This window comes from Ambystoma mexicanum, chromosome 3p (genome assembly GCF_040938575.1).
Source record: "Ambystoma mexicanum isolate Mex_15411 chromosome 3p, UKY_AmexF1_1, whole genome shotgun sequence".
In the NCBI taxonomy this organism is placed as follows: Eukaryota; Metazoa; Chordata; class Amphibia; order Caudata; family Ambystomatidae; genus Ambystoma; species Ambystoma mexicanum.
The window spans coordinates 1158488245-1158502068 of record NC_090925.1 but is presented as its reverse complement, the minus strand read 5'-3'; the positions used below and the strand labels follow the sequence as shown (position 1 = coordinate 1158502068).

The following is a 13824-nucleotide window of genomic DNA, read 5'->3' as shown; positions in this document are numbered from 1 at the left end:
TATGCCATTTGTTTGTACCTATTTATTGGTAATATTTAGGACTAACTGCATGTGTCTGCTTGAGATGGTGTTATCATTAGTAGATAGTCCTTTGGGACTTGTATGTACATATAGTTGACGTATATTACGCATTCGATTTATGCTAGTTACATTGTATATTATATCTATTACAAAATTCAGCAAAATTACTTACTCTTCTAAAAAAAGAAAGAGAATGCCTGACTACTGCAAAACGACTTACCATTGATTCCCCTCGTTTTTTAACAGAAGTCACCCGTGAAGATGGAGTTGTATGAAGAGCTTGGGCGTGTGGGAGAAGGAAGCTATGGAGTGGTAACCAAGTGTAAGCACAAAGGAACTGGGCAAATTGTAGCAGTAAAAAAATTCTATGAGAAGCCAGAAAAGTCTGTAAACAAAATTGTTATGCGAGAAATTAACTTTCTGAAGGTAAACTTTGTTTGGCTTTTCAAAAAATGATGTTGCTTGCAAATAAACATATTTCTTACGTACTAATGCCTGATAAATACACTTCTTTTATATAAACGTTAATCATATGACCATTTGCATAGGGTGTGCCTCTGCATGCTAATTTGTAATCTGCATAAATTGCTGGACCGTTAGTCTTTGAAATTCACATGAACATTTTTTGGAGAATAGTTTTGTTTAGAAACAAACAAGGAACACAAATAAGCACATGCAGGTTTAATTGAGAGCTTTAAAATCCACAGCTTCTGGTAAATTAAGGTTATGTCGCTACCAAAATTTGTATTCAATCTTTTTGGACGTGGGCCTCATTACAAGTTTGGCGGTAGCCTGGCCGGTAAAACCGGCAGGCTGCCGCCAAACTTTTGCATTTTTCCGGCGCCCGCGAATTGGCAATTACCGGGTTATTATGGCCCCGTCGGACCAGGTAATTACCCATTCGCCGGCGCCGGAATGAATTGCTCCCCATTCCCACAATGGGAATGGGGAGGTTGGATGCACTGGCACCATTCAGAATGGTGCCCGTGCATCCGACATGATCTGCTTGCCAGTACTCCCGCCAGGTCATACCTGGCGGTTGGGATGGCACACGCGAGCCGAACTCCTAGTTTGCCGGTCCGGTAACAACAGTACTGGCAAGCTTACCAGTACCGTTGTTACCGGACCGGCAAACTTATAATGAGGCCCACTGAGTGCAGAGTGTGTAATAAGTAACAAGTCAGTTTCCCAAATCCATCATGGTGTGGAGCAGTGGTACTTTTCTCTGTCCTTTTGGGTGCGGGAGAGGGTAATAAATCAATTTGTTATTCTATAAACCATAATATTTAACAGCTTTGTCAAGTCAAGCTTATCAATTCAGTTCTCGGAACTATTTCCCAATAGAATATCACATCAAACAGTACATAATGATTACATGCAGTTGGTCTTTTATTGGCATTTTATTTTAAGATTTTTAATCTCAAGGTTTAAGAAACCTTTTCATTTGAAATCTTCTTGTCCACATTCCCCTCCAAAAATACTGTTTCATGAATTTCCACCAAACGTAGAGTACATTCCACCCAGTACACATCCTGTTAATCCATGTATCCAAACAAAACCTAGTACAAAACCCCTATAAGGGTTGTGTAATTGGGAAAGAAAACCAGATCTATTTTGTTTAAACAAATCCAGTTTCCTATGAATGTTTCCTCTTTGAATTTGCTTGTTCCCCCATTTCCGCTGATAAAAAAAGGAAAATGCTTGCCAAACCGGTGCAGTGAAAAATGCCAACGGCAAAAATATCCCAGACGACAACACAGGAAACCCTGAAAACATGCTCTGTAGTATTTTACAGCTCATTTCTATCAGTTGTCAAATACTGTATGATTGAACCATGATGAGACGGTCTACCGAATATTTGTAAAAACAAGCTAAGCGAGTGGATGAAAAGTACTGAAAATAAGTATTGATGATATTAGCAGATGAGAAGTACTGCGCAGTGTTGAAAATAAATGCATACAAGTTCTGGCAGAAGAGTATACCAGGCAAAGCCAAGTGTTGGAAATAAATAAGCGCTTTAAAGGAAAAGGCCACATGTCCTGACAGGATAGTAAGCCAGGACAAGTTGAGTGTTTGAAAGGAGATGCACTTAAGTCCTGGACTGGAGGATACACCAGACAAAGCTAACTATGTGAAAAGCAGTGAAAGAGACTATATCCAAGACCTGGCAGGAGAGTACAATAGGCATAGTCCAGTATATGTGATAAATTGCTGTAGAAAGAAAGCCTAACCATACACGTGAGACTTTGAGCTGTTGTAAATCTGGAAAGAACCTGGCAGGGGAGTATATCAGGTGATCTGCGACTCTGAGCCCCGCACCCAATTTGTGAAACAGTAAAAGGAGACTTCTAAGAAGCACTGATACCCCTGGGATTGAAACCTGCTTTAATTGTGAAGAGAAACATGGGGAAGGGAGCAATTTCCCCGGGAGTGGATTGCAGTACCCAAAGGAGAGAGTTATCATTTTCAACTTTAAGAACATTATTATTCTTAGTCTGAACTTGGTTAAAGGAACCGGGGGAAGGGAGCCATCCACTGGCACTGTAAACATTGGCCATTTGGAACTTTTGGGTTTGGATTTATACCTTTTGTGTTGGATTGGAACATGTGCACATTTTTGAAAACAAGAGATAATATCCTTTGCACCTTAAAGTTAGTTTTAGAGTGTGACGCCCAGAAAAGGTTTTCACAGGAGGTATTCTTACTTTGGGACATCTTGACAAATGACAGACCCATTCGTTTTGGTTGAGGTAGGGAAACGCCTTCTATAATAGGGATCATGAGGCACTTTCCACCCCTCTTTTCATTTAATACAAGTTTTTTATCAAAACAATCCGTCCTCTGGTTCCGCGTCTCATTCCTCGCTCCTCACAGTGGAAAGAGTAATGGTGGCAAGCCCCTGTACTCTTTTTCTGCAGGCCTGTTTTCTCTGAAAAATACTTATGAACACTTAGCCTATTTATATTTATTGGTCTCCTGTAGTTTTCTGGGACCATCCATATGTAGTTTTCCCCCAACCCATGTGCCCTCGAGTTGTCTCTATGAAGGTGCAATTGATGTGATCAAAAGCCTAGTGGCAGCGAAACCACCAAGGGGCGTAGACAATATGCCTGTAGGAAACAGACACTCTTCCGGGATACACTGAATCCTGAGGCCATTGCATGGATGAAGACCACCTTGGTGCTTTAAAAAAGTCTAAAGTTTAAGTAACCTCCAAAGCACAATAATAAAGAGAAGTCTGAATCCTGGTCTCGGATGTGATTTTTTAGATAGACCAGTGAAGGCTCTGAGGCCTTCTGGCTGCAAAGCTCCAGTGGTGGTATCATGTGGAGCCGCTGGAGAGACAAGGACTACTCTGGCATCATCTGGACGGTTGCGCCTGTAAAAGCAAAGTCAGGACAAGGAGGAGGCGACTCTGGTAACCGCTGTGCCTGCGGAAAGCAAGTAGGTGAGGTGTGGTGGATTCCTATGAAAGTGAGACTCTTGGAAGGAGCACTGCACTGGCCTGTGCACGCAGTGGAGAGGGAGTTGGAGTGGGGATGCGGCTCAATTATACAGTGCGTGCTGAATGCCACAGGCTGCAGGGGCACTGCCACATGGAAGAAAATTGGTTGGAGGATGTGAAAAAACTGTGCGTACAGTGTGGGGAAGGACCTGGATGACCACTGGAAACTAGAGTTGTTTGTTTGTTTATTTGATATAGTGCAAAACCAAACCCGAAGGTAGAAGGGCGCAAACATTACAAGAATACTTGAGAACTTGGTTACAGAGTGATACACAAATAAAGGCAGTAGAGATAGTATATACACGCGCAAACATTACCGGAAAACTTGAGAACTTGAGAACTTGGTTACTTGGATGCACAAATAAAAGGCAGTATGGACAGTATTTACAAGTGTTGGTTTGATGAGATCGTTGAGGCGAGGTGAAATAAGCAAGAGGCAAGAGGGTGAGCATGGACGTCAAGTCAGAGTGTTCCGATCAGTTATGTGTCATTGGTGCGCAGCCAAGAGAGGGCCTGGCGTCTGAAGCTAGGGTAGGGTTGGTCACTTCTGAGGTTAATGGGTAGTCTGTTCCAGGTTTGGGCTGCTATGACCAGGAAACTGGAGCCGCCGGCAGAACTTCTTTTGTATCTAGGCACCAGTAGTATCCTGTAGCTGCATGCATGGGAGCCATGGTGACTTGAGGGCTATAGGGCCTATGGTGGTAATTTCTACTGGAAGAAAACTCAGTGTGAGGACAGTAGTGGGTTACTGCATGTGGAGCTGGGGCTCTTGTGTATCACAGAAAGAATCGCTCTTAAACCGATCCACTTGTGGGGTAGTTTTCGGGGCCAGTGACTATCACAGGAGATATCATGAAGCATTGGTAGATGTCTTGACGTCTAGTAAGTCGAGCTCCCCTGTGTGGTTTCGCCACATCAAGCCATTGTTATGTACTTTTGATCTGGAGGATTTGTGGAATAGACCGGAAACCATCAGTAATACTACCAGGCAAATTGTTCTTGATAAAAATAATCAGCACACGTGGGATAAATATGTTTTGAAATGTTTAGACCTATTAATGGGGTATGAGTATTTGCTCTGTGAAACTGATTTTGGAACAGAGGCCTACCTTTCCTATGGGGAAGATCCCTATTTGCAAAGATGCAATGAGGAAATCTACCCCCCTGCCGTGGTTAAAGCTAAGTGGGATAGTAGTAATTCCCTGTTTTGTCCCTTTTGTACTTCTGTAAGGGAATCCTTGCAGCACTTTTTTGTTTACCTACCCGCAGTATGTGGAAATAAGAGGCAGAAATGTATGTAATTTGTCTGAAGAATAGAGGTGTACAGAGTATGATTGAAGTTCAAAATGTATGTAAAAGCTCTAGTTCGATGGATGTTATTTATGCAGTGTGTAATTATTTAATTTTTGCATGGAGGAGGAGTGAAGCACTTAAGAATTGTGTTTAGTACTGTAATAGCATGTAATGATGTAACAATGTATGATATATAGGATGTTGGAATTGTGGAGCCCCACAGCATGCTTACAGAAATCCTAGACACCCTGAAGACTGGAAGCAATGATCTCTGCCTCTGGACCAATAGAGGTTTTAGCAGTCACCCATATATGAGTACAGAAGTGTAGGGCGACTACTTCCCTTAGCTGGAGGACAATCGCTAGTACATTTACTATGCATAAGGGAGTGATGTTTCGCTCTACTAATAGGGGGTCTGGAGGTGAGTGCTTTGAAGGATCCCCTATGAAATCAAGATTTGCTGTCCACTTGGGCTAAACGCATTGGACCCCAGACATGGCCATCCAACATCACAACAGCTCTTCCAGAGTTAGAAGAGTGGAAGAGGGACTGCTGAGGTGGTGACATTGCAAGATGTTAAGGATATATTGGTGGAAATCTGTGCCTCACACACAGTTATTCAAGTGCATATTTCAGAACAATGCGTATGAGTATGCAAGGTTGAGGTGCTAGAGAACAATCAACTTTCCATGCATCTCCTTGAGCTTAAGTATTAGGTCAGCCTGACCGAGCTCAAGATACAGAAAGGGAGGTCCTCAGGATTAATGACCTTAAGAATTGTGAGAAATTGAAAGATGGTTAGAAAAAAACGAGAAGAAGGCCAACAACCTCATTAGCAAACTATTTAAGAAAGCCGGAGGAAGGGAGTCAGGTGTGACAGTGAATTGGAAGGGAGCAGCCTGGGGGTAGCTCTGCTCACATTGTATGCTAACATCGAGTTTTGCTATACACCGAAACATTTTTGGGTTACAAACAGCAGCCACTTTAACCCTTACTACAAGCTGAAGTGTTTGCGTCCTATCCAGAAGTCCGGACAATGGCAAAAGAAAATTCAGTGTACGAGGGTGCTGCCGTGCCGCATGGGCAGAAACAGACGGTGAATGGTGGCTCCATAGTGGGGAGATGGTCCTTGTCACAGGGAGGCGATCGGTGCATCAGTGATGTCCTCACAGCGATGCAGGTTATGAAAGTCCCTGTCAGCGAAGGTAGATAATATTTTGACTATACCTGTGCTTATGCAACAACGTGTGACTGGCAGATAAGGTAACAGAGGCGGAGATGAGAAATAGTACAGTGGAGGATAGGATTACCAAGCTGGAGGAAAAGATCCAGGTCCTGACCAGAGATCTGATAGTGTTGACCGCCAGACTGGGGGATCAAGAGGTAAGGGCTCCTCAGAGCCCTTTGCACATACTTGGGGTTCCTGAGACAGCAGATCGGAGACAAGGAGAAGTTTGTGGTGGACCTTATCCACAAGTTTACACCGGCAGCGAAACCTTCTAAAGTTTGAATTATTGAAAGGGCACATAAGGAGCCCTCCCTTCCTGGTGGGAGATATCTCCAGGCTCGTCATCAGCAATGTTTTAAATTACAGAGACTGGGATACGATTCTCACGGTGCCCACAGAAATGGGGACTTCTAGGACAATCCGAGTAGGATGAGGTTCTACCCAAATTTTTATTTTGTCGGTTCAGTGGGCGTGCTAGACACTCAAAGTTCTGAATGCACTTTGGCAAAAATCAGTGCACAGGTCCAAGCTTCTATTTTTTTTTTTATTCATTGTTTTGGTTCAGTCAAACATTGTATAAACCTTTCACTTATACAAAAAGACAAAGGCAAAATAATCACAAAAAAGTAAAAAGCATTTTTACATACAAAATTTAAAAGGAAAACATCAAGATTCATCAGGATTCATAAGAACATATCACTTCAGTGCTTATAGCATGCTGATTCCTCGAGTAAGAAAGTGAAGAGTTAGTATGCACCATCATAGTAGCAAGATTTTCTTCAATAACGAAGCAAGGAAGCCACATAAGTCTAAAACAGTGACTGTCCCTGACCAGCCATCAATCTGGTCCAGGTAAATTCATTAACAGTTTCCATCGCTAGATGAGTGGATTTGCATTGCTGGACAATCAGCTACCAGGTGCTTAACAATTTCTTTAATTAGAATGTTTTTACAAAATCTACAGCTCTAGCTAGTAATCTAGTCCCATCTTGCTAGTCCTAGCCAAAGTGTGGATCTGATTTAACCTAAAGCGCAGGTAAATAGTCCTACGTTTAGGACATGGAAATATATGAATGTACCTGGGAAGTTCTCCTCATTTAGTGAGGAATTTGCTGTATTCAGTATACATACTGTATGTCCTCACTGTGTCATGCTTCACCCTGCTGAACCAAGCTAATGGATGTGGATAGCCCCCACTTCTTTACTGACGCAAAGGCTGCCTTTGGTTACACAGAGAGGCTTCACAGGGAAACCTGCTCTACCAGAGCGCTCCCTATGGAGGGAATCTACAGACATGGAAAAGGAGAGTGGTCCCTCATGACAGAGTCTGCTGTGGACATAGGGTCTTCAGCATCATATGACCCACACCCTAGAGACTCTGTCAGAGCTGCTGCAGTGTCTGCAGAGGTGGTGCTAATTGATCTTGTGAGGAGCAGCTATTCAAAGATTAAAGGGCCTCATTATGACTGTGGCTGTAAATATAGCAGTGATTGCTTCATTCAGAATTACTGTTATTGTGTCTGACGAAATTATTTCCATATTACAAGCCCATGGCTGTGCACGAATTGGCATCGAGGTAATGGAAATTCTGCCTGAGGAATCACAACCTGAAACCGCTCAGGAGTACTAATCCCACCAATATTTGGAGGAATTACCATTACTGCAACCAGTATTTGGAGGAATTACTGAATGATAATGGCTCCAAAAATCAGCAGGATTTGCGCTAGGTGTTAATAGTGTTACTTTGAAAACGGGAAGCTGTGCGGTGGCCATATTTAAAAATCCAATCCTTTGTATATCATCCTTTTCAAGCTGCCACCCAGGGGAGACGGATACCGCAATTCTCTCAGGGGAGGAGAGCAAATCTAAAATGCCAGAAATTACGCAGTGTAAGCCAAAATGTATAGTGGCTGAGCTCGCTGTACTTTCTGACAATGTGGTGGCTCATGCTGTAACAGCTGTTTGGGGGGGGGGCAGAAGTAATGAAAGTGCACACCAGCAGAAGGCTGCCACCTGGGCAAAGGTGCTTAAAAAGGTTGTGGCATTTGGGATAGTGCAGTGGGACACAGCGGAATCTAAAAAAAAAGCGTTGGAATTACCTAAACGGCAAGATGCACAGTTTCCTGGCACTCAATTGCAGGAAGAGGAGCCATAGAGCCAACTTATCTAAGACACAGATAGGGTATGGCCAGCAGCATCATCCATATGACATGCGTGAAGAATGTTGGGGAACCCAAGTGTGGAGTTGGTAGCTAAGCTGAACATGATTGTCCATTTCCCAATATAGCATCCAGTCCATTTGCCAATATAACATCCAGTACAGAATGGCAAGGCCTACACTGTTTTTCATCCTGTGGTCCCTGGGCCTGGCATTTCATAGGGACAATGGAGTAAATCAATAATCTGGCTACCAGGCAGGCCACATCCCAAAAACATTGACATGCCGTGAAATAACACAATCCAGTATCATACCAGTCACATAAAGGGTGTGTCATGTATCCTGAATTACCCATAAAAATCCCAGTCCACATACATGCACCATGACTGTTCACTGTCAAACACAGGCATCCCCAAACCTGAAATGTAAAGGGCTAAACAGCCATATATGCAACCACGTCTCTTAACCACGCCCCACCAAGTGACAGCAAGGCATGTCTAGGATACAGTAGTTACCAGTGAAGGGGCACTCCATGATGAGTAGCACCATACCTCACTACTCCACTACTCCAATCACCACCAGTGCCCACTCCACTATCTCTATTACCTCATACTACCTACTGGATGAAGACAATGAAAGCACCAGCAGAGAAGGCATTTGTGCAACAACTTCATCAACCCCAAAGCACACTCCACCGACATCTCCAGAGATCCAGAGCAGAGCGCTAACAGACGTAAGAAAACAATGAACAAGTCAGCTCCAGCTACTACTTTGACGGAGGTCACCACTGCTTCATCTGCAGTGCTTGCCAGCACACTAAACACCTATGTCATCCCCTCCTCCAGCAGCAGATAAACTGTGACCACCGCCAGTCACCATTGCCCCTGGCATGTGCAGTATCTGCCAACACAAAAACCACTTGTCTTCATCAGTTCAGCCCCATGTGTTTCTGAGGCTACACCCATCTCTATGGCTACTATCAGCTCTGGGACAAGGTTGCCTGTGCGAGTCCAAGACTTTATTCCACCTACTCTTGTTGCCTCGGGTGGGGACGCTCATCTGCTGGAACCCCTTCTCCTTCCCTCCCTCTCCCTGCCATGTTGTTCCCCTCATTCACTGGCCATTCTCTGCAGTGGCGGCATATGCAGTATAGTGATGTTATACTTGATGATGATGTCACTGCGTATGCTGGGTGTGGGCGATGTGCATCTTGGGGAACTGCCCCAAATCCCACCATAGCCAGTCCCACATAACTCACTCAATTTCATATGGCAGAGACTTAGCCAGATGGAGCAGAGACGGGAGTGTATGGAGTCCAAGGCACAAGAACAACTGGGACACATGCGTGATGCTATTCAGGGGGCTTTGAGTTTAGTGGCATCCACTCTGGTGAGGCAGAGCAGGAGAGTAGCAGATGCCACTACAGTTATCACGAGGTGGGGCAAAGAGTGCAGGAGTTGTCAGAGTCTATTTCCTCAAGCAATGAGATCATGCGGAGGGCCATGGCCATGTCTCTACAGCATATTCGAGGGATGACACTGCCAGCTCTATCTCAGCCATGCCTACAGAGGGATCTGTCCTAATCATCCCTTAAAGTGCTGAAGAGGGTTGGTATGGGTGTTCAGGATGAGGCTGTTGAGTAGGCAGGGTGTGTCCCTCCGGAAATAACAGGCAGCAATCCAGAAAATTAATCCAGTTTATCATTTGCTGTTGGAGAAATCTGATTGGCTCCAAATGGCTCTCTTTAGCAACAAAGGAGTTCAAAGATGGAGCCGTGGAGAAATGCAGTGGGATCTGACCGACTAGTCACTGCCGGGGAAGCCAAGCTGTCAGATGGACACGAGAGAGAGAGAGAGAGAGAGAGGGAGAGAGAGAGAAAGAGAAGGAGAGAGAAAGAGAAGGAGAGAGAGAGAGAAAGAGAGAGAGAGAGGGAGAGGGAGAGGGAGAGAGAGAGAGACAGAGACAGAGACAGCAATGATAAGAGGAACTTGGTGAAAGGCATATGCCCATAGACCTTGAAGGTAAATGAACATAGGAGAGTATACCAGGTGTTTTGCAAGTCTGGGACCCATAACCAAATAGCATCAATGACCTATATGAGAGAACTGGCAGGCGAGTATACCAGGTGTTTTGTGAGTCAGAGAATCCCAAGGAAGATTCATGCACATAGAATTTGGAATTGTATTAAATGTTAAAAAAAAACCTTGGATAGGGAGTAATTTCGCCTGGAGTGAATTACAACACCAAGAGGAGGGGGTTATCCTCTTGGGCAACAAAGAACTTGGTTATTCTTTTGAACTTTCGTTTTGGAGGCGAGAAACCTGGGGAAGGGAGTCATTCCCTGAAACTTTGAAAATTATCCATTTGGAACTTTTGTTGAATTTATACCTTTTTCTTGAACTCGAGCATTTGTTCACTTTTCAAGCCAAACACAATACCCATAACAATTCAGAGTTACTTTTAGAAAGGGAGGGCTCAGATAGGATTTCGAACACAGGACCTTTTTGCTTTGGACATCTTGACACAGGACAGGCCCTTAGTTTTGGTTGAGATTGGGAAATACCTCCTAGATTAGGGCCAGTGAGGTATTTTCCAGCCCTTTTATTATTTAATTTAAGTTTATACCAATCACCTTGAGTCCTCTGTGCCTGTGTCTCATTCCTGGTTCCTCACCCATTGCACATACCATGTCAATCTTACCCACTTTCTCAGGGCTCTACATGAGTGTCCCAGAGGTCTGGTGGAGCCACCAGAATTTTCCTTCAAGCAGACAAAAAGTGTGCTCTATGCACACCCTGCTATGTATGTGTGCTTCATTGTAGGCCTCCTCCTGTGGCATTGCACAGTTTCTTATGGGTGCCATCAGCCATGGCAGCAGCAGGGAGACAGAGTTACCTACGATAGGGAAAAGATGTATTTTATGATGGGAGTGTTTGTTGTGTAAGTAAACATCATTCTACTGTGTATGTTGGGCTATCTTTTTAGTCAGGTATATCACCGGGTATCAATGGAGGCTCTCACTCTACAACATTTGGCTGTCTGTTTCTTACAATGGGGAGTGGCCTACGAGTACTAGAAATCCTGCTCCATGATTAATTGACCATAGTTCTCACCTCACTATTCAAGCTGTAACATCGACCTTTCTCAATTCCCAATTGCTTTCCTTTTGTAGGTATTCCATGCTACTTGTGCTCTGCATTTTCGGGTAGTCTTGTTATTTGTATACCTTTCAGGAAGTTACAGACATAGTTAAGGTTTGGGGTGCATACTTTAGTGCGTGCCTGCCTCTGTGTCCTACTATTGTGCCCACTCATGTCACACTGGTGGTGAGGGGGGGATATTGGCCATGGCCTATTTCAGGAATCTTGTGGAAGGCATTATGGGAACTGTAGTGACATCAGGATGTTTTGTTTAAGGGCCTACAGAACACTTCAGCTATGCAAACAATTGGAAGTTGAGAGAGGTCTCCCACATGTAAGCTTGCATTCTTTTAGTCAAATGCATCATGTACTGACCAGGGCTTAGCCATGCATGCATGACGTCTATGACCGTTCTGTACCCACTTCTAATTTTTTGCTCCATATGTTCAGTGATTTGTCAGTATTGCTACTTACCCAATATCCATTTACGATATCCCCTGTGGGTCTCAGTGTACCCTGGAAGGGTGCTGTTCCACAGAACCATGGCAATTCAACAAAAGAGAGGAAATGAGGGTGGGTGTGATACAGATAAATAATCAAAAAGTCTCATTTAAGAATTCCAAATTGCCGCAAGTCGCTGGCTTCAACACATACATGTTAGAAAAAGAAATGGTCAATAGATGTTGGATACAACATATAAGGCACACGGAAGAGGGAGAAAGATAGTGACAGAATATAGAAAAGTTAGGGGATAGACCATAAAAAGTAAGTCACATAAATGCCCTAAACTGTTCAATATGGTTCTAAACAAGATACTCCTATTGAATCACAATCTAAACTATGGTTACCAGAATATAGTCCACCACAAAGGTGCGATCTCATGTTGTAGCCATCAATGGTTTCAAATTGGTACAACTTAAACAGAAATACAGTCATACGCAGTGGATATTATCATATGAAGTGGCACAACAGATGCTCACCATCAGAATGGCATCACAAGTCACTTGCGTATTTATCGAATTGTACTGCTTCTTGTTGCTGTTTATGTGCACCTCTGTCTGGGATGGGATAAACGCTGCAGGCATACAGACCAGTATAGCAGTCACATTGGGGAAGGGGAGGCTGCACAGAAACGTGCCTTGGTGGCATACACCTGAGTCGTGGTGGTGGGCATGGAGATGTGATTTGGCGCATATCTCCATATTGCATTCAGCACCCTTCAGAAGGTTGGTTGGGAGATGCCATGTAGCATTCTGATAGCTTGCTGAAATTACCGTTGCTATGAAGTGTAGGACAGCCACAAGCTTCAGCAAATGTGGGATGGCAATCCTGAGACCTATCCCACTCTGGGGTCCACTTATTTCAGGGTGAGCATCTATGCTCTGGTGTCCCCTTTCAGACTTTAGGATGGTTAGTTGATGGTCTGTTTGCACCCAGGGAGAAGGGTCTGATACGCGGTATGGGTCACTCCTCATCTCACATTTCCTCCTTCTTTGCAGAGCCGGGTATCCTTGACAGCTGCTGCACTGCATGTCTCTGCAACTCGCTGTATAGTAGCACATTGTGTATGCCATAGTCCATGTCTGCTAATTACTTCATGTTGCTTGGAAGTAGGTTTGGGGAATTTGTCGGCTTCAAATAATCTTTTGGGTGCAATTAAATACATTTGTGGCTTAATTTACATCACTTGGATACATTTACATCCATCTGAGGTGAAGGTAACAGCACTGATTTTTTTGGGGAGGAATTAACACTTGTTCTTGACTGTATTTTTTCACTATTTCACCTTGTTATACTGTAGCATTAACTTTTTCTTTTTTGGCATTAATTCACAGAAGGAATTAGCACTGGAGGAATTACTGCTGTTTTTTCAGCAGTAATTCCTCCAGCAATAATATCTGCAGTCGAAATTAGTGCCAGAGTAATTACCACCGATTTGAGTTCACTGTAATGTTGCGGTGCAGTAAAATTGGCAGTTATTCCATTACTGCCACTTTTTTCCCTTACCACCAAACTTGTGATGAGGCCCAAACTCTGTTAATCTGTTTGCCCCTTGTAACAAGGCCAAGTCCTTGGCTTTGTCAGAAGGCATTAGGAACCGTTTTGTAGGGGCCGGGGCGAGTGTCTATGAAGGAATTCAGAGGCAGCCCAGCCGTAAGGGAAACTACAGCCATAAGGGACCCCCCTCCTTTTGTGCTAGCATGCTTGTTTGCAGATACTTCTCTCCAGCCTTGCCTCCAAGTACAAAAGATTGCCAGTGTTTTCTATCGATTGCAAATACAATCACTATGGAGAGGAAAGAGCACTGAGAAGAGAAAGCCAGAAAACCAACACAAGTTGCTTACCTGACATATCAACGACAGCCAAAACAACCACAGGGTTACAATGCAGCCTTGCACCTACCCGAGTGAGAGGAGAGAGAGGTAGGCATCAGCTGCACACGGCTAGTGTGGGAACTGTGACAAATCCAGGGAATTCC

The 13824-nt window shown here is 43.9% G+C and overlaps 1 protein-coding gene across 1 annotated transcript in view; it reads left to right on the top strand.

Annotated features, from left to right (window-relative positions):
- Positions 1-270: 270 nt before the first annotated feature.
- Positions 271-13824, top strand: part of CDKL3 (cyclin dependent kinase like 3) — a 526003-nt gene continuing 512449 nt past the window's right edge. The window contains exon 1 of the mRNA XM_069650268.1: positions 271-447. Coding sequence (XP_069506369.1) covers positions 283-447 — 165 coding nt within the window. The 5' untranslated portion in view covers positions 271-282. The remainder of the gene's footprint in view (positions 448-13824) is intronic.